General features: G+C 43.2%; 1 protein-coding gene across 2 annotated transcripts in view; it reads right to left on the reverse strand.

The window, feature by feature from the left end:
- Morc2 (MORC family CW-type zinc finger 2) overlaps positions 1-26,180 on the reverse strand; it is a 38,337-nt gene that overhangs the window by 364 nt on the left and 11,793 nt on the right. The window contains exons 4-25 of one of the 2 annotated variants that reach the window (XM_015504905.2): positions 22,882-22,950; positions 22,288-22,378; positions 18,356-18,464; positions 14,964-15,123; positions 14,739-14,850; positions 14,079-14,204; positions 13,321-13,400; positions 12,556-12,638; positions 12,225-12,310; positions 10,729-10,869; positions 10,477-10,631; positions 10,212-10,340; positions 9,563-9,668; positions 9,114-9,246; positions 7,343-7,417; positions 6,875-7,255; positions 6,171-6,302; positions 5,596-5,650; positions 4,946-5,087; positions 4,590-4,814; positions 4,402-4,495; positions 903-1,082 (exon numbers count right to left, since the gene is read on the reverse strand). In XM_015504905.2, the coding sequence (XP_015360391.1) occupies positions 903-1,082; positions 4,402-4,495; positions 4,590-4,814; positions 4,946-5,087; positions 5,596-5,650; positions 6,171-6,302; positions 6,875-7,255; positions 7,343-7,417; positions 9,114-9,246; positions 9,563-9,668; positions 10,212-10,340; positions 10,477-10,631; positions 10,729-10,869; positions 12,225-12,310; positions 12,556-12,638; positions 13,321-13,400; positions 14,079-14,204; positions 14,739-14,850; positions 14,964-15,123; positions 18,356-18,464; positions 22,288-22,378; positions 22,882-22,950 (2,864 nt within the window). Of the gene's footprint in view, positions 1-893; positions 1,083-4,401; positions 4,496-4,589; positions 4,815-4,945; positions 5,088-5,595; positions 5,651-6,170; positions 6,303-6,874; positions 7,256-7,342; positions 7,418-9,113; positions 9,247-9,562; positions 9,669-10,211; positions 10,341-10,476; positions 10,632-10,728; positions 10,870-12,224; positions 12,311-12,555; positions 12,639-13,320; positions 13,401-14,078; positions 14,205-14,738; positions 14,851-14,963; positions 15,124-18,355; positions 18,465-22,287; positions 22,379-22,881; positions 22,951-26,180 lie in introns of both variants that reach the window. The other variant, XM_015504904.2, reaches the window with a different exon arrangement.

Genomic DNA, 26,180 nt, shown 5'->3' on the forward strand with positions numbered 1-26,180 from the left:
GGGGGGGGGGGGGGTGCCAGTTCCTGGCGTTAAGCCCAGAGTCCCCTCCCCATGATGCACTCCACCCTGGCTGCCAGGCTCGCTCCTGTCCTGATCATTTCCCCCATCCCCACCTCAGATGATGCCCAGATTTCTTCCTTCTGCTCTACTGTTCCACTTCCTTAGACGAGTGTTTCCCTTAGTGTTGCCCACTTCTGTCATCACCCCAATCAATGTCCAGGCCATCACCATTTCTTACAGACAACTGTGTGAACTTACATGTTCCCTGGTTCTAACCTCCACCCCTCCAACCAACTGGAGTATCATAATGAAAATTGGACCAGGCCACATCCCTCCAATGACTCCCTACTGCCACCTTCATAAAAGTCCTTGTACTTCTTTTATCCACAACTCCCACTCAGGCTGAGTCCTGATCATTTTCCCTCATTTCTCACTCTTTTATTTTCCCTCATTTTTCACTCTTTGTCTTCTACCCTGACAAGTGACCTCACACACTGTCCACCATTAGTAGCTCTGTCTCTTCCTCCAGACACAGAGCAGGCCCCCTCGGTATTCACTGCCTGGAATAAGGGGCACTCCCCACTTCTGTACTACCCAGTCCCATCTGGGCATCATCTGAAAAAACAAGACTTTTGTAGACTGGAGGGTTCTCAAAGCAGGCTATACATTGGAATGTCTGAATAAGGGACAATGTTCAGTGGGTCTGGCTGGGATGAGGCCCAGGCAGCCACACCACCTCAAGCCCTCCTGGTCAGGATGCAGTGCAGCCAGGGTTGGAACCACAGATTCCTGTGAGTGGATAGAATCCAGTGAGAAGGGAGCAGGAGATGCCCAGGCCCCCCTCCCTGAGAGACCAGGTGGTCCAACTGCAATGAGAGGGCTGCCTGGCTCACCTCCTGCACCTTTTGCAGGAGTGCCACGATGTTGGTCCTCAGCTTCTGCAGCTTCTCCTCTGTCTCACGGAGTTTCCTCTCGGAGGTGCGCAGGCTTTCCTCAGAGGCCTTGGCTCTTGAGTCAGCACGGCTTTGATAGGAATGGCACAGATTCTGGAGCCCTACTTCATACTGCTTGAAGTACTCTTTCTGTGGAGGGAAGGGTGAAGGCAAGATGAGTTTCTGAGGGTTCCCCAGTGCCCCATACACTGGATTCCATCCCTGGCACCACATAAAAATAAAATATATATATAAAAAAAGAAAAAGAAACCTCTCAATGCTGGTAGCTCATGTGTCTTTATAAGAAATAACCTCCTCTTAGCTCTTAGGCTACCCCTGGTCGGAAGCAGAGTAAATCATGTTATAAATATGACCTAATTAGAATATTAATATTGTTTTTTGTTTACACTGAGATTCCATGTAACATTTCATTTGAAACAGGCATGTTGCTGCCTTTTCAAAGATCTTGACAAACTGCTACAAACTGCTAATTAACAGTAACTACTAGGCTGGGGTTGTGGCTCAGCAGTAGAGTGCTCGCCTAGCACATGCGAGGCCCTGGGTTCGATCCTCAGCATGACATAAATATATAGAATAAAGCTATTATGTCCAACTACAACTAAAAAATAAAAACAACCCCCCCCAATAAAAAACAATAACTACCACCCCATGGGTTTCAAGTCCTCAAAGGACATAGTAAAAAAAAGTTTGATGTTGCAAAAATATTTACTACACAAATCTGCAGTTGGTAGATGCTTGCTGGAACAGTAATCCTGGTGTCCTTTTTTGCCATCTGGAATAGTAAAAATAACCCCTCCTGGGCTGTTGGTATAGCTCAGTGGTAGAGCACTTGCCTAGCATGCACAAAGCCCTGGGTTCAATCCCCAATCCCGCATTATAAAAAATTATCCCTCCTATTTTATTCATGGCTGCCATCTGCCATACCATTTTGCTGAGTGCTTTACCTGTGTGCTGAGTGCTTTACCTGTGTGATCATGTCCTTATCCAAGAGTTAAATGTGAAGGTCTTTCTCCTTTGGACCTAGGGAGACCAGCTGCCCATCTAGAAGGGCACTGGGGGGTAGGCAAGTACTCTACCTCTGAGCCACAATCCCAGCCCCACATTAAAAAGTTTCTGATTCTGTTTTAAAAACTATAACAAGCAAGTATATAACTAAGAATCTAAACTTTTCAAACCAAGATGACTAGATATATTTCATGTTTTGCACACCCAAAAAAATACTTACCTTGGCAGCTCAAAATAAATAAGCCGATTCCAAAACATTAAAATTCACAATGTCAGGGCAACCATGATTGATACTAGTTTCTTTAAAAAACAAAAAAACCTTTTTACTTTAAATTCACAAACAGCTGTTTGTTTCATTAGTTTTTTTGTTGTTGACATTTTTTATTTTTTAATGGTACTTGAATCTAATATTTACAGGGCCTCTAAATGGAACTTTTAGCCTGGCATGATAGGAAAAAAGAACAAATATTTACAGACTGACAGAGACAAAATGAACCTAGATGCTTTTATACCAAAGAAAGTTTGATTTCTGACATTATAACCAGGAGATTAAAGTTGTACACTGTTATTATACCTCATTTTATAAAAATAAGTTACATACTATTTTTAGAGTTAGACACTCACACTGACTTTGCAGTGGGCACTGTTGCTCAGCCCCAAACAGAGGTCCTGCTGTACCAAGCCACTGCTGAGTTTGGCAACAACTTTAAGCCAAAAGAAACAAATCTGACTGACAAGATGACGACAGACAGACCTAGCCATCCTATCAAACTGTTCGTTCTCCTGGGATTTGCATAAAGCACCCAAAGCCTAAACAAGGGCAAAAGCTGAAGCATGCATGGAGCATTCTGTGAAGACACCGTCCTAAGTCTGTTCTAGCTCCTCACTTTGCAGGAAGAGCAAGGCAGCACTGTAAGGAGAGAAAGATGATCTATCCTAAGAAGTGCCTGGGTTCAAATTTGGGCTCTGTCACTAAGAGACTACCTCTCCTGAGTCAGTTTCTTCCACACCTAGCTTATCTCATTTTTTTTTCAAAGTAGAAAGGAGATAAAACCCCGTATTTTTCTCTCTGGCAAACTACATTAAGCACAGAGCTATTACATGAAAGCCCCAAATCTTGAACATACTTATCCTGAAATCTCTATTTTAATCCTCTTCCTTCCCTAGATCACTGAGCTATTCCTAATACCACTTTCTGAGTATGAGTCCTAGACCCCTATTCTCAAGAGAGTCCTGACTCTCTTTCATCTATACCTATACACTACACAGCCCTAGAAATATGGTGTTGATACTTCCAATGCAGCACAAAGCTTATTACCTTCCTAACACTTGCCACTAAAATAATTCCCCACAGGCCTGAGACACACAGCAAGGATGAATAATTGCCACAGAGACTGTGTGGCCTGCATACCTTCAATTATTTGCTAATGGGCCCTCTACAGAAAAACACTGTTGGCCCCTACTCTAGACATGGTTCATTATTAATTATTTCTTCAGCTCGAGCCTTTGCTGGCTGGCCTCCATTTTCTACAGAGGTTAAGTCAGCATGACTATATTAGATTGACCCAAGATGCTTCACTTCCTATTCTCAGCTCACCTTACAACCTGTTTCTGTGACCCCGTCCTTTCAGCCCACCAGCCTTTTTTTAAAAAAAATATTTTTTAGTTTTAGGTGGACACAATGTCTTTATTTTTACGTGGTGCTGAGAATCGAACACAGTGCCTCAAGCATGCTAGGCAAGCGTGCTACCACTTGAGCCACATCCCCAGTCCCCTGAGCCTTTTTGTTCACAAAAGTCCCAGCCTCAGACATCACCCTTCACCTACATAGGCAGGCATTTGCAAAAGCCCTTGTTTTCTTTGCACTGAGTCGTTTCCACCCCCACCCTCAGTTTCCCGCTGCCACAACACTTGTGAAGATCTTGGCCTCATGACCAGATACCTGGTCTTAGTTCAGACCAGAAACCTGGTCTTAGTTTAAGCAGAACTGCTCACTACGAGGTCCAGCAGAGGACCTTCTAAAAGAGGCAATAAATCAACAACACTTGCTGGGCTACATAAGCCCTAATACTGATCTCCACATTCCACAAGCTTCTCTCTACCTCCCTCCCAGTTTCACATTTTAGCCACTCTGATTCTAAACTCATTGCTGTTGCTTAGAACAGGTTTACTCCTCTGCTAGAGTAAAGGCAAAGGGATATACCTGTCATAAAAACCAGGCCTAGTAGCACTCATAAGGGGGGCTAACCTCCACATATGTTGGGGTAGAGTTGCTCTGCACACCAGTAAACCACTTTTCTCACAACATGAAGTCTTCCCTGCTCAGAAGAAGAAAGGGAAGCTGGCTAAGGTGGGGCATGTAACTAAGAGCAATCACAAGACTGTTCACAACAAGACTGGGGCAAGTACGGGGGTACAAAATCAAAGATCAGGCCAGACTCACCAGGGGAAAAGATATTAGCTCATCTGAATTCATAGCACTCAGTTCCTTCTTAGAGATGGGGAAACTCGGAGGCAGGAAATACCGTAAGCAATTCCTAAGAAATAAAGTAGCGACAGGAACTCAGAATGGCATGGAAAGAGAGCTATTGCTAGTCTTGAGTTAAAAAAAAAAAAAGAAAAGAAACATACCGGAGAATCTGGACCAGCAAGTCAATTGTCTCATGGTTGGTGTTTAGGGCAGTGGTATCAGGCTCAATGCGGATGCAGTCAGAGGTGGAGGGCTCTGCCATGGCTACAGCCTGCTGGGCCACTACGGCCTCCTCTTCCTCCCCACCCTCTTGCTGTGTGTCAGGGCTCTGATACTCTGGAGAGGGTGGCTTCATCAGCCGCACATCTTCACTGCCTTTCTCCACCCTATGGGGGACACAGAGCTTACGTTATATCTGTCCCAGACTCTTAGAATAAGCTACTAGAAGGGAGGCCAGAGGCCTCTCCTCCCCATGCCCTAACTTCTATCATTCTGTCTTCCCGGAAGGGGTCCTTACCAGCGATCTCTTGGAGTCGTATCTGTGGGCACATAGTCAAATTTCACCTTCCACCGTACCACATTCTTGCCCACCTCCACAGCTGTGACACGACCTGTGTACCACTCTCTGTTCACACGTACCTCCACGTGCAGCCCTTTATCTGAGAATTTGGAAAGAAGTGAGAATCAAGAGAACTAGAGTCTTCCATTCAGCCACCTTAAGAAAGGTAGTCCTCAAGGCTTGGAGGACAGAAGCCCCTAAATGCTGTCACCCTCACTGCATCTTAGTTTACTTCTCCCTCTTTAGAAAAAGAATGCCAAAAAGCACGAGGATGAGTGACAACCAGCAACAAATATCAAGGAATTAGTGTTAAAAGTAATCACAAAACAGGGTTGAGAGATGTGGCTCAGTGGTAAAGCACTCACCTAGCATGTGCAAGACACAACATTCAATAATTACCACCACGCACACACACACACACACACACACACGCATGCACAAAAAGGAGGAGAGGGTTCTATCTTTAGAATTATCTCTGAGATTAGATTAGGATCCTGAGTACAGAGCCCAAGCCCAGGAATGATAACCCAAACTTTCAAAAATAAACTGATGCTTGCAAAAGATCTACACTCCTACCCACAGGTTTCTAGGGACCTCCCCAAACTCACCTTTCTGAGCTTTCTTGAGGTCAGCTGGGTCCTCTTCCCCAGCACTGTCTGACAACTGTAAGAAAAAGACACTGTTAGAGGCATTCCTAGTGCCTCCTGAAAAGATGACTTGTATTACTGGCTACCCAGGGTCTCACTGTCACCTTCATGGTACAGTTTAAATCACTCTCTAAATTCACCTTTATAAATAAGACAGAAGGCAAGGAACAGAATGTCACAGACACAGAGAAGTGAAGTGATTCTAACCCACTGATGTGTACCAGTGTAACTAAAGGCCTGGGAATAAAGATCCTGCAATGGCATCAAACTTCTATTCATCTGAGTCCTTCAAAGAGCAACTAGGCTTGTGAAAAGGCTCTTGGAGTTAGGTAACAGAGATGGTGACAGTGGCTGCACCAGAGGGGCAGAGCGGGGCACAGTCTTGACCAGACTGTTTGCAGGTTTTCCAGGTGCCTCTGGTGGCTGGAGAAGCCTAGAGGTACTGGCCTCTACCCGGGTTGCCAGAGCTGGCACAGACAGTGTGGGCTACAGGCCCTGGAGAGGAAGGCTCTGAGAACCTCACCTCAACCACCTACCTCATTTGATTCCTTCTTTTCCTCCTTCACAGCAAATTTGCCCCTCTTGCACCGCTCCTTCCTCTTCTCAGGCTCTTCCTCAGCTTCTTCCTCATCAGAGACCCCAAGACTCCGCTTCCGACCAGGGGTAGCCTAAAAGCAAGAGAATGGGAAAGTGAGGGGCCCTGTTCATCCCTCAAGGCACAGGAAATTTCAAGTGAACAAAGGAGCCATTCAGAGAAGGGCTTGTACTTCAACTGCAATGACATTGCTTGGTTCAAAATATAAACACCTTCTGGCCCTTGTGCCATGAGGACCTTTGCTCAAAGTTGTCATGGAAGAAGCCTCTTGGTTCATTCACTGCTTAGGCACCTAGCCAGCTAGCTATGACCTCTCTGATATACACTAACCATTGCCACAGCTGCCAAGGCTGTGATCTGGTTGCCAACCCATGCCTACATGTGAGAAGCCCATGGAGATGATTAAAATTCATGGAGACCAAAGCTCAGGGGAGCAGGGAAAAACCTGTGGACAAGGTACCAATTTATACTATGACCCTGACCAAATCTCTTAGCTATGTAGACTCCCCGTCGTTGGAATCAACAGAAAAGCTCTCGATTTAATGTTCTTCCTTCAGTTCCCTTACCATGGCTTTAACACAGAGTAATTCCATTCCTACAGCACTAGTAATAGGTTAGGGCTTGGGAGAGGGTAAAGCATCTCACCGGGGAGAGTTTAATAGGTGGCTCTGGCTTCTTAACCACTGGAGTCTTGATGGCTTTGGGGGCAGGGACCTCCCGAAGGCTCTTGGAGTTAGGTAACAGAGATGGTGACAGTGGCTGCACCAGAGGGGCAGAGCGGGGCACAGTCTTGACCAGACTGTTTGCAGGTTTTCGAGGTGCCTCTGGTGGCTGGAGAAGCCTAGAGGTACTGGCCTCTACCCGGGCTGCCAGAGCAGGTGGCTTTGGAAGGCTGTTGATGACAGGGGCTTTTCGAGTTTGGCTGGCTGGTCTGGAAGTCTGCAGGGAAGGAGGTCTGCTCGGGGCATTCTTGATCACAGCAGGTAAAGGGGGTGACCGAGGACGCTGAGGTCTCCGCGCAGGTTCCTATAAAAAGCCCACAGAGAATGAGAACATTGATCCTGTCCTGGGACACCTAAGAAAGAGTCCCTTCTCATGCTCCCAGACTTTTACCTCAGTGGAAGGTCTGGTGGTCACTTCCAAGGGCAATTTCTTCAGGTCAGCTTGGGAGCGGATGGGTGTGGTTTTCTGGAAGGCAAATATGATGATAAAAGTTTTCTGCATATCTCGATACAAATCAATTTTTGGGGAATCATCACTATGTGTCTGGGACAGTGGGCAAATAAAAAGAAAACCTGGGTCACAGTCCTAGTTCTACAAGCCTCCATTCTCATCAAGAAGATGAAAAATACATAAACACTAAAATACGAGCAAATTGACACTGTGATTAATCCAGCAAGTGAGAGACTTGGGAAAGTATCTATAGACTGAATTTCTATCAAAGGAATCAAAAAAACCTAATAGACGTGTGAAACTCGGACAAGGCCAGAAAAGACAGGTGGGACTCAGTAGAGAGGCACATATTAAGACACTTCATGTTAGTGAGAGTAGGTCTACAGACAAAGCAGCCAGAAAGGAAAAAAAGCTTTTATAATAAAATATAAAATAATGAAACATATCTAGAAAAAAGGGACAAACCAAGGAAAAAAAGAGGAATGAAGACCTAGAGATTCTAAAAGAAACATACGTGGACACAGGAAAAAAGTCCAATGTTACACATAAGAAATAAAAATTTTAAGATACATATCTCTGCCTATGTATTTGTAAAAACATTTGAAAATGATACTCTTATATTGGTAAAGAATAGAAATTAAGCCAGGTGCAGTGGCACATACCTGTAATCTCAGCTACTTGAGAGGATGAGACAGGAGGATCATAAGTTCAAGGCCAGCCTCAGCAATTCAGTGAGACTTTTATCTCACAAAAAATAAATTAAAAAGACTAGGGGGTACAGTTTACTGGTTGAGCACTTGCCTAGCATGCAAGAGGTACTAGGTTCAATTTCTAGGATTGCTGGGGGTGGGAGGCTGAAAAAATAGAAATTAAATAATCTTCTGAAGGGTAACTTCATATGACTTATTTAAAAAGCCACCAATTTTTTTTCTTTTTTTTGGTACTGGGGATTAAACCCAGTAGCACTTCACCATTGAGCTACATCACTAACCCTTTTGATCCTAAGACAAATTCTCACTAAGTTGTTGAGACTGGTCTTGCAATCCTCCTGCCTTGGCCTCCCCAGTCATTGGGATTACAGGCATGCATGCACCATTGTGCCTGGCTAAAGCCATACAATTTTTCAAACTCTTTTTCTATTTCATTTCTAGAAAATTACCAAGAAAAAAAAATACGTGTGTGTGTGTGTGTGTGTGTGTGTGTGTGTGTGTCATTAAATACATAGGTGGCATAATCTTCATACCTTTTTAAAAAATATTTTTTTTTTTAGTTGTAGATGGACACAATGACTTTATTTTTTTATTTGTGTGGTGCTGAGGATCGAACCCAGTGCCTCACATGTGATAGGTGAGTGCTCTACCACTGAGCCACAACCCCAACCCATAATCTCCATACTTTTATGAAAAATATAATTGTATTTATATATATTACACTTAGGTATTTGTGAAAAAACTGGAAGGATATTTAATGTGGTTAATTCTACAACAGGATGTTTTCTCGAGTTTTTCATCCATCCTAAATAAACTGGACTACTTTGGAGTATATAAACAAAATAGTTTTTTTGAAAGAATAAGCAAGGCATACTTGAAAAACAGCCTGCAATCTAGGGTTGGAAAGCCTTGACCAGCATACATGGGTGAGTGGAAGGCAAAATTGACAGTGGGTCCAAGGAAGACCCTATACAGGCTAGTTCTGCCCACTGCCCACACACCTGAAGGGCCTCTAACTTCTCCTGCTGCTGGCGGATTTTTTCTGTTAGCTGTTTCTGCTTCTCTTCCTGGGTTTTCAGGTCCTTTTTGAATGTCCCCAGGGGAACCTTTTGCTTCTGTTCAGAAGCCTCGCACCTGTAAAGAGAAAAAGCTAGGGAGGCCATGGCAAGACAAAGCTCCAGCAGGGCAGGGACTTTTCTCCTCAGCCAACCCTGCTTTCTCTCAAAGAAGAAACCTCCTCAGAACTCTCAAGGCATGAAACTGGCATGCACTGCAGGACATGTGTCTATTCTTCCTTTTTGGGCATTTACTAAGTACAGCAAGCCAGAGATAAGGATGTGAGCACTGGTCTCAAGAAATGTAGTAAATTATTTACCCAAAGAGTGGAGAAATAGTGAGGAAAAAAGGGTGGTAGATTATTCACAATCTCCGTGTTAGAAAAAGTGCTCACCGGTCCTGCTCAGGATCAGGGTTCATGGAACAAACCCAGGTGTCAGGGTAATCTTTTTCCACTGAACTCAACTGGAAGGGGAGGGTCCTCCACTTCAGACACAAATCTGTGACATGGAAAACACCCACGTTAGCCACACCCCATTAATAATATCTGGAATCCAGGCTCCTCACAGCCAGACCCAAGACAAGGATGCCCCAGACTATCCACACAAAGATCTTTTCTTTAGTGCCAATTCTGCCTGTCCTTACAGAACAGTAATTTTTCTCAGAGACAATAATTCTAGCAAAGATGAAAACTTTATGGACTATAAATACCCCAAACCCCTCCTCCTCCAACTGGATCCTGGTTCAGTCATGCACTCACATTAGAAATATGGTACCAAACCCACTGAGCCTGGACCCATCTATGACAAGACAAACCTGAAAGGTTAGGTGACCTTCTGCCTCATTCAGCAGGGTCAGGAGAAACTGGCACAGCCTTAAGACTGAGCTTGCAAAACTTATCAACAAACAGACATATCCCTAGAATTAGACCCATGAACATTAGTCAAGTCAGGAGGTCAGCATGCAGATAAAAAGGAAGCCGGAGTGGTCAAAGACTACAATGGAAAGGATTCAGGAGGAGGGTTCCAACCACCCCAACTCACCACACTGAATGGTGGTGGGGATTTCCATAGCTCTCCGGCGTTTGTATCGCAACTCACTGGATGGGGGCTGGTTCCAGTTGGCAGAGAGATAGCCAAACTCATCCCAGAACTTGATGATTCCACGCTGGGCTAGAAGGCAACACCCACAATCACATTAGTAGTCAGCCTTGCCCTCTTCCTAAACTCACCCTTTCCAGCCACAAGAGCCTCTTAAGGCTGAAGAAAAAAGAGAACGACCAAAGGCCTAGCAGTCCAGTCCCATTACCAATGGCAATGTCCTTCCAATACTGTGCCAGGTGCTCCCCCATAGCCCGCAGCAGGTGCCGGTACTCCTTGGCATCAGCAAAGTCCTGCTTGTTGTGTGTAGGTTCTAGGACCAAGTAGGGCACATCGACAACTCCAACAACCCCTCCACATGCCCTGCAAAGAGAATGAGGACACAGTCCTGTCATCTCAGTTGCCAAAACCCTCCTGCCATCCTCCTTGGTCTAGAAAGCTCCACTTGGTTAGTACTCACATGCCCCCTTCCAACTGTGGGCCCACTTTCTCATACATCTTTATCAGGCGACTACAGTTATAGATGAACATGCCATCTAGGTCCCGGTGTTCAATGTTGACCCCAAAAACAAAATTCAGTTCTTTAGGTTCTTTGAGTGCTCTAAGAACAATGACCAAAAATTAATTAATTACAGGCAAATCTATTCATTAGCATACAAATACCATGGAAATGAAGAGTGTTAAGCTTAAACCTATGTGATCTAGTAGTCTCGCAGCACACTGTGCAAAAACTCAAAGCTTCCCTAATTAAAAGCATATGATTCTGACTTTATGAATAAAAAAACAGGGACAAGTTTTTGTATGAATGAGTTATTGAGAAGCTGCTGCAAATCTCCACAAAGATAGACACATGGTAGAAATAAACACAGGTTGTCTTCATACCTCCCCCCAAACTACACTAATGTGATAGTAAATTAATTTTTTAATTTAGGCAAAAATTCACAAAACACATGAAAGAAGACACCATTATGTTGATTAATGTCAACAAAATACTGGATGCCTGAAAAGCAGACGAGCAATGAAAGGATGAAGACTGAAGTAACCTGCAGGCATAGGAATTTATACCCCAGAAAGGCTCTAGACATGAAGCTGGGACAAAGGACAAGGGGATAATTTAGTGAACCAGGACAAACGAATATTCTAAATTTTAAAAATCTACAAAACTCAATATATAGCATTACTCCACATTTGTAAATAGCAAGAAGAGAACAAATTATGAATGTATATATGTGCAACACAAAAAACTAAGAGTAGGTTATCACCAGATGATAAAAGCATAAATTGCTGAGACTGGCCTTGAAAATGTGATCCTCCTGCCCCAGCCTCCTGAGTCACTGGGATTACAGACATGAACCAGTGTGCCTAACTTAGAATTGTATTTCTTAAATGTTTTGTATTTTTCAAGTTCTATACAATGAGCATTTTGTATATCTATTTTTTCCACCTTTTGGTGGTACTGGGGATTGAACTAGGACTTCACAAATATTCTATCAATGAGCTATACCCTCAGCCCTTGTACATCCATTGAAAGAAAGAGCAGGACACAGTGGTGCATGCCTATATCACTAGCCACTTGTGAGGCTGAGGCAGGAAGATTCCAAGTTCAAGGCCAGTTTCAAAATAAAAACTTATAAAGGGCTTGGGACATAGCTCAGTGGCAAAATGCCCCTGGGTTAAATCCTCAGTAATGAGATAAAAAAGAAAAAAGGAAGGAAGTAACGAAGGAAGGTGAGATAACTACTGGTGAGGACAGTTAAGTGTTCAAGGTGCCAGCTTTGCCTTGCCTTTTGTAGGCTTAGGGAAGAGCTGGAAATTCAATGTAAAACCTTTCCCCTGCAGGGATATTTGTAAAGCATTTGGAATCACAATATTGTCTTTCTCAAAGTAGTCTTGGTGACAGAATGGCAACCTTCAAAAGCTACATCATTATAAAAGTTCGAAGGACAGCTCCCTCACCGCTGCTTGGCCTCCTTGATCCTCTTCTTGACATCAGCTTCTCTGCGCAGAGTAATGGCTGTATTCTGGACCTGTCGCAACATGACCTGGACACACACATCAGGATCAGGTAAGCAGAGGAGGTACTCTGGGCCCCAGGAGGTATATTATGACACTACATATAAAATTCTATTACTCTAAAACCACACCCAGAGATTTATCTTTTTCCTACAGAAAATGATCCCTACTGGGGACAAATTTAAAAGCTGTATTTTGCTCGACCAGGCTCACATGGTAAGGGATCGTAAGTGCCAGATATGCTGGAGAGGAGCTGAATGGTATGAGGCCTTACCCTTGAGTCCCGAGTGAGATCTCCACCCAGGCGTACTTCTAATGTCCGAGCTTTGCTCTCTGCCTCCCGGGCTTTCTCTTCAGCTGAAACCCAGAAGAAACAACAATAAAGAATTCAAAGGTTCAAAACTCTCTTCCCTCCTGGATCCACAGAGCAGTCCCTGCTATACAAAAAGTGTATACACCAGCAAGGAAAAGGCCAGCTGGTGAGGAACATTGGAACAGCCCTTCCAGCCTAGACTACAGGATTACTTCAGAAAGGAAAATGTGAAGCAGGTACTATTTACACATAAGACATGCTTTTCAAACTTCCAAATGAATCAGAACAGGTAAAACAAAACAAACACCCAAGGCAATTCAAATTGAGCTGGAGGCCAAAAGAAATTTTCAGCCTATCATTAGCCATCAAGCAGCCAAAAATCTCTAAGAAGTCCTGGTATCCCTGGTGAGAGACCTTGAGATTTCTGCCCTGGAGTCAGGTAAACAAATTTCACAAGTATTTGGATCAAAGATCAGTGTGGGATTCTTCACCCTGGGCAAGCGAAAGAGTTGAAAGTATTTTAGATAAGGCTCTAAAAATGGCAGAAGAGAGTAGAATTTAGAGAAAAAAGTACTGAGGGAGCTGGATATGGGGAAAGAGTTGGATAGGAACTGGACAAGGCTCAGGAGAACAGCCTTAATCCTAGACCCCTGCTTTGGCTCTCAGCAGTGTTCTCCCAAGGGACTCCCATCCCATGCTCTCCTCCTACATAGGAAATGGCATTACCAATTCGTGCTACATGCTCTGCTTTCTTCACCTCCTGCTCAGCACGGGTCTTGAAACGGCTTGACGTGTACTTGTACATCCTGAACAATGGAAAAAGCAACTTGAGTACCGAGCCAGTAGGGCATGCAGCCAACCCAAGCAGCTCAGAAAGTACCCTGGCCCCTTTTGATGAAACAAATCCGAACTAATTTTACCGAACAAATTCAATTCCTTACTCCACTTGCCCCTTGGCCTCTGCTTTGGTTTTTTGTTTGTTTTTGTTCCTTTTTAAATATTTTTAGTTGTAGAAGAACACAATACCTTTATTTATTTATTTTTATGTGTTTCTGAAGATCAAACCCACTTCCTTCATACATGCAAGGCAAGTGCTCTATGACTGAGCTACAACCCCAGCCCTTTGTTTTTGATGTTCACCAGGGTGTCATTAATCTCACAGCAGAGACAAACCTCAGTAAAAAGACTGAGCCTTTGCTTTCCTGTGGAGCGTTCTAAAGGTCCCTTGACCCTAAAACTGAGAGACTACAATAGCTGTGCCACCCTCCACGTATCAGAAAGCATTATATTGCTTGACAAGCTTAGATGGCTGAACTCCCCAACCTATCAGCCACTTGTCCCTCCCTCAGGACTGAGCAGTGACTCAGATTAAAGGCCCCAACACAACCAGCACTGTCAGAGCCTTTCATACTGAATTACTCCCAACAATTCCCCAAAAAAACTCAGCCAGGCTCCAGCCCCAGTCAAGGTGGACAGGCCCCTACCTGGGCTTGTATAGGCAGCAAGAGAGCCTCTTGGTCTGCACCTTGTGCCCATGGATGAAGATCCTCATGCGGGGATCAATATAGAGCACAGCAGCATAGGCTCGGAAGGAGCGTCGCTCTGGCTTCCTGGAGGCAGCAAGAACAGAGTAGTGCTATCACCTACTCCTATCCCCAAATCCTAACCAAGGTCCCCACTGTAGGCCCTTTACCTTTCCACCTTATATTTTAGCTTTTCTTGCCACCCTGATGGGATGCTCCCTCGCATGGGTACCACAACCTGCCCCCTCTTGTGTCCCCAAGCATAGGTGTCCCCCACAGCTCTTGTGTCCCCAAGCACAGGTGTTCCCCACAGACTTCACCTAGCCCTACCACTGCCCTACTGTGGACCCCTGGATAATTCCTCTCCCCTCCCAGGTCTCAGTTTCTTCTGTCAAATCAAGGAGGTGAAACAGGGGATCATTAATCCTTTCTTTAAGCTTTGCTAAGGAGCTATTGTCCTGTTGCCATGTGCCAAGCAGGCATGTGCTCTCAGTTGCATAAACTCTAATACTGCCACTGAGAGAAGTGCAGGGAATAAGCTCTCTTCTCTTATGCTGAAGCCACCTCCTAAGAGAATAAAGACTAGTTCTAGGACATGCCTCCCTTCCCAGCCACACTCACGTGCCCTCTGGGGAGGTTTCTGCCATCTGGATATCTCTTGGATTTGAGAGTATGTCTAGTTCAGGCTCTCCGTTATCCATTAGTTTGAGATTAAAGATGATCACCAGTGTTCCTGAAGAACAGAAATCTTCCTTTTGTTCTGCCAGGCACTCCTGGCCCATGCCCACACTACTTGTGGCCTTGGATCTCCCAGATTCTAGGGCATGAGGCTCAAAGCCTGCTTACCACTGTCCCCAGGAATCTTCATGAACTGGGTCATCACTTCCTCCTCTGTGCGGAAAGGAGAGTACTTGTAGATGAGTTCTGTCTCGATGGCAAACTTCTCCACATTGTCTGTGACAGGTTCCCGGGTCCGAGTATTCCAGGTAGGCAATGGAACAATCACCTTTGAAGTAAGCACAGATAGAAGCTGTGAAACCCCAAAACAGGCTTCCCCAAAAATATACAGCTATTTTCTCTCTTCCTCAGTGGTTCCACATTGCCCAGAACTTAGGCCTAAGCTCAGAAGTCTGGAGGCTCTGTGGCTTCTGCCACTTCCAAAGACTCAACCTCTGGGATATTTCCTCTCAAGATGTGCTGGCTTCTGCCCCACAGTTCTCTAAATGGGCAGTTCCCTCTTTGGCATGACCCTAGCCATTATATTAATTTGGTAAAAATATTTGTAATTATCTAATAAATCTAAAGACACATAATAGAACCTATAAATCAGCAATCCCACTCCAGGGTAAATGCCTAGAAAAAAAAATTGTGCAAACGTATCAGTAACTAGGCCGATAGCACATGCCTATAATTCAGCTACTTAGGAGGCTAAGGATTGCAAATTTGAGGCCAGCCCCAGCAACTTAACAAGACCCTGTCTCAAAAAAAAAAAAAAGTGTCAGTAAACATATACAGGAATAACACAAACATCCACTATATAGAGGCTAAATTAAACTGATATATTTACACAATGGAATACTCTGCACTGATAAAAATGAACAAAACAGCTAGTATTATCAACATGGATGAATCTCATAAATAAAATGTTATAAAAAAATATAAAAAAACCCTGCAGTCCAAGTCCATTTACATAAAACTCATAAATGGGCAGATGTAAACTACTATTTAGATATACACACACAGATAACAAACTGTAGACAAAAAGAAACGATCATCCCAAAAGTTACCTGAAGGTTGTTCCTTCAGGATGCAACAAGGAATATGATTGGTGAAGGCTCACAGAGGGTTTCTAACATTGGTCCATAGTGGCGACTGCACGGTTGTTTGTTTTAAAATTATTCTTTCAACTCTGTGTGTGTGTGTGTATTAATGCCTTCTTCCACATATATGGAACTTAGAATTATACCTAAGTAATATTTTTTAAAATCCTATTCTGTCTTCAAAAACCTTACCTCAAATACTCCCTTAGTGGATTCACTGTGCCCTTCCCCCTTCCTCTGAGCCAGCAGTCCCTTGTAGAGCTCAGCAGAGGGCTGACTGAAGGAATTCTCTCAACACAGCAAAGCAGTTGAGGCACCTCAGGGATTCAAACCAGTTGGCCCACCCTCAGGACAAAGAGACTCTCTATCTGAAGTGCCAGGAAGATAAACTGTTAAGAGACACCACTGATTTCTAAGCTTTGCACTGAAAGTATTCAACCATGGGGCTGGTTTGGACACATTCCTCCTCAGCCAAACATGATCTTATTTTGAAATCTTGGCTGAGTTCACACTAGAGTACAATCCAAAATAGTGACCTTTCAGCACCAAGTAAGGAAGAGTTTTCAACCTAGCTTTTCTACCAAGGGAACTGATTTCCATTTGTGTACTATGAACTTGTACCTGCACTTTTTATCTCCCAATCTTTACAACAGTCCTAGGTGATATTGGCATCACTTTAAACCATGGCCACTTACTTCCAATGGCACCCATTCCTCCTATTAAGTCAATTCTCTTTCAGTTACAATGTAACCTCTCTCCCAGTTTACTTCCTACCTTTCTAGTTACCCTTCTTTGTCCTTTGCCACTTTCTCCTTCCTCTGAACTTTCAACGTTAGCCTGCCTAAATCCCAGGTCCTCTTCTCACTCCACTCTCTCCTTCAGAGCCCAGAGCCCAGACCTCCCACAACTCCAGATCTAGACTTGACTTTGCATGTCTGGAACAAATTTACACTAACCCCTTCACATGCCCCACTTCTATTCCCCACTCTGCTCCAGGTAGCCCACTGTCCCCACGGACTCCTTTTAGGCCCTGCCACACCAAAACCATAAATCACCCACCACCCCTCTCATCCTTTTTCACCCTTCCCTGATCAATCTCCACATCTGTAGATCCAATATCCTAAACAGATAATGACTCCATCTATGTCTCTTACCTCCCTGGTATGAGTCCCAACAGCCTACCACAACCAGGGCCTATCAGGTAGTTCACTCTAATACTTGGACCAGGAAACATTCCCAAACATCCCAATCCAAGCAAGGTTCTTCCATCCTACCTTCTCCAGGAAGCCTGCTCTTTTTCAACTGTAGTGCATCCCTCAATCCAAGTATGCCAAATGAACTAATGTACTGCACCAAAAAGGAAAACAAATCCACTGGCTTGCTAAGTAAAGACAAGAAAAGACACTCTGCTATTCACAGCATGAACTAGTTTGCTGTGACTAAACAGGACCAGAACAAATTCAATCACACCTAAGCAACAGAGAGGAATTAAACTGAAACTGTGAATTCAACTTTCTGCTTAGTGACACCCATGGACTTCTTTCTACAGAACCTCTCAGGCCCTTTTCTCAAGCTCTTACCTCCATTACACATGAAAGGAGGTAAGAATCCAGTTTGAGACTAGATAGACCAGAGAACTTCCCTAATCCCCTCGATAAGAATACATATGAGCAGATACATGAGTTACCAGGTCACAAAAAGAATCAATTAATTATACTACAAAAATGTTTTAAAGTAAAAATATTCTGGATTAACCCAATTTTCCAACATAGCAATAATCACTGGAGTGTGTAGCAGCCACTCCAAAAGTGAAACTAAATAGCAGTTGCCATTTAATAACAAGCTCATGCCAATGTTTTCCATACACTCATTTGTTTCACTATCTGCCCAGACCTTGAAGATTGTGTGACTTGTAGTTTCTGACAAAGGTAGTAACAGCAACATAGTTCCTCAAAAGGAAAATATTCTCAAAGCCCATTCCACAAAATCACTATCATCAAATGGGAAAGACATTGTTATTCCCATTATTACCATTAGTTACAATCTCCACCCAGAGTCAGGGAAGCCCAAAATACTCTCCCTTATAACATAGCTCTCCATGGTGACACCCTCCACAGATGGATTCAAGCTGAAGATCTGGAGGAGCTGCAAATCCAACTCTTGATTTCTGCCATTTAACAGTTTCATTCTCAGAAACAAGACAGCTGTTTTCTAAGTGCTTTGAAATTTCACTTCCTCTCATATTATCATTTCTCTTACCTCTTCAACCAATTCATTCAACCAGATAAGCCTGTGACAGAGGCAAGTGCATCAATCCAACAACCCCAGAGAGCCCAGCACTATAAAGGCCTATGGACACAGCCTGGGCAGACTCAGGAAATGTGGTGTAGTGACTCAGACCACAAAGATGGAACCTACTTCATCAATGCCTTCTTCTTCATGAAAAGTACGAGACAGGAAGAGGCAAGTCATGGTGTCTTCCTTCTTGGTGAAGAGGATAAAATCCTTCCCAATGCGCATTGAGCCCCTGAAAGGGAAACAAGAAAACCAGTTGTTGTCCAAGAGATTCAAAGCTTATCTGCAAAAGGACTAACCTCACCCTCTGGGTATGATTGAAACTGCCTCTAAAGGGCTCTTCTGAAGGCCTCCTTAGGTCCCAGCACCTGAGCTGAGCTCCACAGCCTTTGTTTCCTCTCCCAATTGTTCAACACTTTTTGCTTTGCTTTTCTGATAAGCCTGTAATTCCTCCATCTTTACCTACAACCTTCTCATCCACACTTACCCTCCATACAGGGCTCTCTTGCCATCCTTCTAAAGTTCAGTAGTTGTAGACCCATAAGCCCCCAGTAAGTCTCACTCCCAGCCTGTTACAATAAAGCTAACAAGTAACCCTGTGCCCTCAAGTTCCAGGTTCATTCCAGTCACACAAAAGTTGCTGTGGCTCTGATTGTACCACCAGCAGATCTCAGTAACTGATACCTTCACCATATTGACTTCTATATGGGCCACACCCAGTTTTCATCCTGTCCTTTCTTCACTGATCCAAGTTCCCCTCCCGTGAAATCCTCAAACAGCAGCAACATCCTGGAACAGCCCAGTGTCTATGCCTACAAGTCCTTCAAAATCCAGTATGAACCCACGGCTCAGCCAAACTTAGGTCCTAACAAAATAGAATTCTCAATAACCAGGAGGCTTGCAACTGGATTATAACCCATAATTATAGCCATCTTCTATCTCAGAATTGCTTTGCCACCTCAAGCTCATTAGGACACATGCAGGTCCTTACTTTTGGATGCAAGTGGTTTCTGGGAACTGTGCCTTGAAGATTTCCACAAAGCAAAAGTATGAGTAGAACCTAGTGCTTCCTTCCTGTTGACCATGTTAAATTTTCTGAGGAGCAAGCAGAGACAGGTCTTTCCAGCCAACATGGAGCAGAGCAGAAGCATGAAGCACCACTGGGAGGACTGCCCATTCAACAATGAAGCTGTTTAGCTCCTTTCTTCTTCTGAACAGCTTCTGGGATTTTATGGCTATTATCTCATTAGTCCTCAAAACACCCCCGGGAGATGACGGAGGTAGGAAGCCTCATTACTGTCTTCTGCGTACAAAAACAAACCAGACTGGCATGCCAAGCACATAAATGAATGTCATGCCCCATTTCCCCAAACACTCAGGAAAACTCCCAGGACACTCTCCAGAGATGCCCTAGGGGCTGCCAAGTCCTGTTTCTCCTCCAGCAACCAAGGTTCTGGCAGGGCTCCTTCCCCTCAATTTCAGTCCTCCTCCCTGAAGACTGCAGGTAGCAAAAGGAAACACATTATCTTACTTTCTGGCAAAACTTGCCCTTACTCTAACATGGTAAAAACTCTCTTTGAGTCTCTTTCTTCCCTCTGTTTTTTATCTTGACCAGAGAGCCTGAATGATAAGAACCCCAAAACACCATCTCTCTGGTGGCTTTTCTGCTTCTCTGCCTAACTCTGCCACAAATCACCTCATCCTGAAACTTTCAATTTCTGAAACTGATTTCAAAATGACTAAACTGCCTACTCTGAACACTAGATGGCTCCATTTCAATGGGACCTTCACTAGTCTACTGGATATGCTAACGACAACACTCTCAACTTCTATAAAAGTTCCTTTCCAGTCTTCTAAGCACTTTCATAATGAGTCACATTTCATTTACTCCTGAACCTCCATGTGAGGAATAAGGTCGAAGTTAGAACTCAACTACTTAAGAAGCTGAGGAAGGAGGATCACAGGTTTAAAGCCAGCCTGGGCAACTTAGCAAGACCATACATGTCTTTAAAAAAAAAAAAAATGCAAATATTTTTGTAAAAAGGGCTGGGAGTAAAAAGTTCATTGGTAGAGCACTTGCCTAGCATGAAAATGGCCCTGGGTTCAATCCCTAGTACCTAGAAAAGAAAATCCCCATTTTCTAAATTAGAAAACACATTCAGAAAGATAAAACTGAACCCAGAGAACTAACAGGACCAGATAGGAGGCATCTGACCCTACGATCCAGGTAGGAAATCAAGATTTCCCACCAGTGTAAAAGACCTATGTGGGGTAGTTACAGCACCTGTATCAGAATTCTCTGGGGAAAGTCAAGCATGGTGGCACATGCCTATAATCCCAGCTATTTGGGAGACTGAGTCTAAACAATCATGAGTTTGAGAACAGCTTGGGCAACACAGCAAGACCACATCTCAAACGGGGTGGGGGCGGGGGGAGGTGCCACGGCACATGCCTATAATCCCAGTAGCTCTTGAGGCTGAAACAGAGGCATCTCAGGTTCAAAGCCAGCCTCATCAACAGGGCAAGGTGCTAAGCAACTCAGTGAGACCCTGTCTCTAAATAAAATACAAAACAGAGCTGGGGATGTGTGGCTCAGTGGTTGAGTGCCCAGGGTTTAATCCCTGGAATCAAAAAAAAAAAAAAAAAAAAAAAAAGAAGAAGAAGAAGAAGAATCCTCTGGGGAAGATTCCTAGTGATTCATCATCATCATCACAGGTGATTCATTTCATCTGCAAAAAAAAAAAGCACACACACACACACACACACAGATCCCTAGGTCTTACCCAGAAATCCATTATAGAATGATCCCAAGAAAAATAAAATAAGAAACCAAAACCAGGCTAGGGATTCTCACAGCAATGATGCATAATCCTTAACCTATTTGGCATGCCTTATAATTGCAACTTACAAAGAGGAAACCAAAGCTCACAGAGGTAAGTTTAAACCTTAAGTTTGTCTGACTGAAATGGAATGGACAGCAGCTCCAGTTTTGCAGTCAAAAACACCTGGTTCATAGCCCTGCTCTGTATGTAGACAAGTCATTTCCCTCCTATAAACCTGTTTTTTTCAGCTGAAAATAACAGCAGCTACACATCATAGGCTACAGTGGGAAATAAATGAGATCAACCATTTTTTAGCACAGTGCCTTGCAAATGGTAAGAGCTTATTATCATCACATCTGGTTTCTGCCCTGAGAGAGAAATCACAAAGTCTAGGAAGAGACCCCTAAAAATCTCTTTGGAAGTACTTTCTCTCTTCTCCATATCCAAAGCACACTGCATGTGAGGCCCAACCAAGGCTACTGGCAGATTAAACCATCATCCTCTCAAATAAAATGTTTCCACAGCAAAACTTGAAATGTGACTCATAATTCCATTTGCACAAACTCCAATTCCATTAAATCTTATTTCATCCAAAGGTATGTGCAGTTGGAAGTGAGCATTTCAGAAATAGAAACCTTTCTCTTGGGGCTTCACTCAAAACCAGAACAACACATTCCAAACACTAAACAAGTGGAAACCAAGGGCAGAGAAAGAAGTCCCAAGGGAATTGAAGATAGTAGGTAGGTTCCTGCTATAGGCCCTTACAGGACATGTGCACTGAAAAGCATCCTCCAGGTGTGAGGGCGTGTGTGTGTATGTGTGAGGGCATGGGTGTGTGTGTGTGTGTGTGTGTGTGTGTCTCAATTCCCATGCCTGACACAAAACATAACATGCACCAGGGGCTCAGTTAAACAGCTACACCTTAAGCAACACCATTTCCGACATATCTTGGTGCCACAAGAGAACCACCCACATCCTCAACCAAAGGATAAAAATAAGAATTTCCAAAGAAGAGGTACAGTTAAAATAGTGTCAAGAGAAACCCATAGCCTCTCCCACCCCAATTTGTTTGGATGTGCACACTTTTCAATCTGTGAAGCAAAGTCACAAACCACTGTTCCTGATTCTCTTACTGTTCCAGAGTTAGAGGTATAGAAGGACAAGAGGAAGGACAGCAGGACAGCACCATTTGATTTTGTGTTGAGCCCTGTGATAGGCTTCTAGTATACCTACGATTTTAACCCATTCCCGTACTGCCCAATCTGGGTAGACTCAGGTGTTCGTTTGGCCGACTTGCCAAACTGGATTACACTGGCAGCATCACCTGAAGCAGCAAACACAAGAGAAAGTTAATACTTAGCATTTCTCTCCCAAGACCTTCAAAGTGAAATGTCTGAGACTTGTTAAGTTCAAGCATGGTTGTGTGTCTGCTAAAAAACTCCAAGGAAATTTGCAACCATGAGGCAAACTAAGGTAACCTTTGCCTACCTGTCAGTACCAACACTGTGACCTGTTCTCTGTTAGCTGAAATGGTAAACAGACTGGGAAAGGCCTTGGTAGTTCTGGTTCCAGGATGTTGTGCAAGTTGATAAATACAGTATCAAGATACAAGTAACCTGACTGACTTCAGGCTGCCATTTAGATCCCATCTCCCATGTCAGGCCAAGACCTGACACATACATAGAGGAATTAAGTCAGAGACTTCTTACTCCTCAGGTGGATTTGTTAGTTACAATAGTGAGGCCACAGAAAAACAAGTTTACTTAATCAGTGTTTTGTAAAAATGGTTATATCCTCCTCCAAAGAAACAATCATCTCATCACTTACTTGGATCCATTCCTGCTCCATCATCCAAAAAGCAAAGCATAAATCCTCCTCGAAGGTCCTCTCGTCTTTCTGTAAAAGAAGTAGCTGCCTTTACTAGGCTGTTATCCACTAGAGGGTGGTAATGTGGGCATGAATGGAAGGTAGATCAGTGTGAAGTTTGCTCAGGTCAAACCTACCTTCTACTTCTAATAGCCCTAGCTAGTGCAAATTAAACTTCAGGTCCCCAGAGGGTGTGAATTACCACCAAAGGTTCTCCAGTGTGTTCTCCTTCATAACAAAAATTGAGAGAATCTATAACAAGCATAGGGACTACTGGTCCACAATAAAAACCACTGAATTTGCATATATTTCACTCAAACCTCAGTCATCTTCTGCCTCTTTCTACTTAGATTACTCTCACAACTTTCCCATACTATGGACCCTAGACATGTAAGTACTCTACTACACATTGTACCTCATCAACTCTGCTCCAACTCACCAGTGTACCTTCTTTTGTGAATTAAGTCTGGGATATTCTTCAGGCTAAGTAATGAAGCCAGACATAATATAGATACAGTAATAACATAGAATACAGTCATCTAAAAGATGAATTACTGTCTATATATGACCATCCCCGGGCTAACTACAGTTTCTGAGCTATCTGTATTCACTGTTACATCCCCTGCTAGCTATGGATCCTTGAAAGGGTATGATGACACAAGGTGCAGCAAGAAATGCTTGGTTCCCAGCTAGACCTGCCTGACTAGAAGGAAGAACAGTCCTTCAATAAGATACACAGCAACTGTGGCAGGGCTTCCTGGCCAACAGAAAGGGAATACAACAAGACTACTGCTGCAGTTTCAGTGGTTAGAAGAATCTCTTCTTTAGGCAGCTGCCCTGTACAGTAGCAAGTGGTAACCCAAAGTAGTCTGGGTCCAGCATGTCAAACAATGAAGAAGAGATTCTCAAATAGGGACAGGGGATATACTAGATTCCTAGGTGCCTTCTGACTCAACAATGGTGCAATGGAGGTGCAATGGAGGAACTAGTTTTAGAATTGGGGAAGTGCATGAAAGAGGGAAGGATTTAAAACAGAGATAGAGGCAGAGGACTCACACAAGCCACAAAAAGAAGCACTAAGGCCAATCTCCCTAGTATAGATGTTGTTCACAGCCCACTGCTTGGCAAAGAAATAAAAGTAGCACTTCTACTAAAAGGAAGAGGACAAGCCCAACACTGCTTTGGAGCCTGGCCCCTAACAGAGGATTTTTTAAATCTTACCCAAGCTGCAGTTCACCAACTTTGTACAACTATCTATACTGACAAATCTCAGTTTAAAATGCTCTTTGTCCTCCCCTCAGGCTAAAATTCAGGTGAGTCATGACTGCTCACTATTAAAAAGACCAGTTAATGCAATTTAAAATACTATTTCAGAAGGGCTATAAACCAGAGAGATTTTCAAGTATTTTTCAATGTTCAGGAAGCTAAACATTCATTACAAGTGCCTCTTGAAAGTTCAAGGGTGAGGGTCTTCCTGCACATACTATTGGTAGATTAAAAAAAATCTCTCCCCATAGCAATGCTTCTTATCAGAGTCTGGGGAATCCAAATGAGATGTGAAAAGCAGGAAACAAGAAAAATGCAAAAGTCCATCAAAGTTTCTATCTGAAAGAACCAAAGTATCATACAGAGACTCAAATTGGGCCAGGTACAGAGCATGGTAAAAGCCGGTATTCTAACTCTAGCCTACAGATATTTTACTGTGCTATTATGCCTGGGTCTGTGACAGAGACAAGAACGGAGAACAGAGCAGGTGTGATCACTGTCTTCAAGGACCTTATAGTCTAAAATAGTCTAATCTTTGCTACTTTCTGCAGTGGATGACAGAGGAAGTGAAGAACAGAATTTAGGGGCTCAGCTATAGTTCAGTGGCAGACGGCTTGCCTAGCACATTAGGTGCTGGATTCAATCCTTAGCACCACATAAAAAATGAATTAAATAAAGGCATGTTGTCCATATACAACAATTAAAAGGAAAAAAAAAAGAAAAAGAAAAGGATTTAAAGCTGAAGGAGGCTGGGGGAAAAAACAGAGAGAGCAAAAGACAGTATGCATAACAATCACTTGAGCTTGTGAAAGTACAGAATCTGGGCTCTGCTGAAGTCTAATAGCATAGGTCTCAGGATGAGCTCAGAATTTCATTTCTCCCAAGTAATACTGAAATTTCATGGGTGGATCACCCTTTAGAAACATTGATCTAGACTAAGCCAAGAGAATTAAAAGAAGGTGTCCCCGCTCAAAACTATCTTCCCAGACATTCCACCATAGAGAGTCATCCCTAATATCTAGTATTTACTTTATTCAGATATTAGGTATCAACTAAGGATATCAGGTGTCAACTGAGTGATACCGAAGGCTCCAAGGAAAGGTCTGGGATGAAGGAAAGGGAATTCTGGATGGAGAAGAGTCTAAAGAGAATGGGTTGAGTGCTCCCCCTCTCATCATACATCTTGGAAGCAACAGAAAAAGCAAAGACCAAACTGCTTTTTTTTTTTTTTTTTGCAGCTGTGCCTCAGATTCTGTTAGTGCTATTTAAATCTGTTAGAACCAGTTCAGAAAGCTGCACTTCTAAACTTCCTCCAACATGGCCAAGTCTGGCTTGAAAAACAAAGTCAGTAAAGGGAAGACAAACAAAATGAAGCCATAAGTCAAAAGCCAGAAGTGATAAAGTAATGGCATCCTTTATTTATGTAAGAGTATGCAGTGTTCTGCTGAAAAAATGCTATCCAAACTCTTCATTATATTCTGCAATCTTAATTTGTTTCATTTACTCTATTTTCCATTTATTGTCCTGGCATCACAAAAGAGATCTTTCTTAAGAGATGGGAGCACTACCCCAGAAAATTTAGAAATGGTCAATAAAAACCCAGAGACTACTTCCGACAGACACATTATTATGGTCTCAGTCCAACTAATAAGAACACTTTGGGTAAATGAACAAACACCTCTGTACTTCAAAAGACTGGCTTCTTTTTTTCCCTTGTTAGGTTTAAAGGCAGTATTTAAGGTGTAGTTTTATGGTGACTTCAAATTACATCTGATGTCTGGGGAAATTTTCAAGATCAATAAATCCAATTTCAGAATAAGAGACAAGAAAATACTTTTACCCATGTACTAACAATAAAAACTTCAAAGTACTAAGATTAGTACTGATTCCATTGCTTTGATTCCTCTTGTTGAATGTGTTAATAAGGCCCTAAGGTATAAAAGAGTAAGTATAAAAGTCAAGGCTCCCAATTTTAAGATACATGGAGTAAAATC

The sequence above is a fragment of the Marmota marmota genome, unplaced genomic scaffold (genome assembly GCF_001458135.2).
Source record: "Marmota marmota marmota unplaced genomic scaffold, marMar, whole genome shotgun sequence".
Lineage (NCBI taxonomy): Eukaryota > Metazoa > Chordata > Mammalia > Rodentia > Sciuridae > Marmota > Marmota marmota.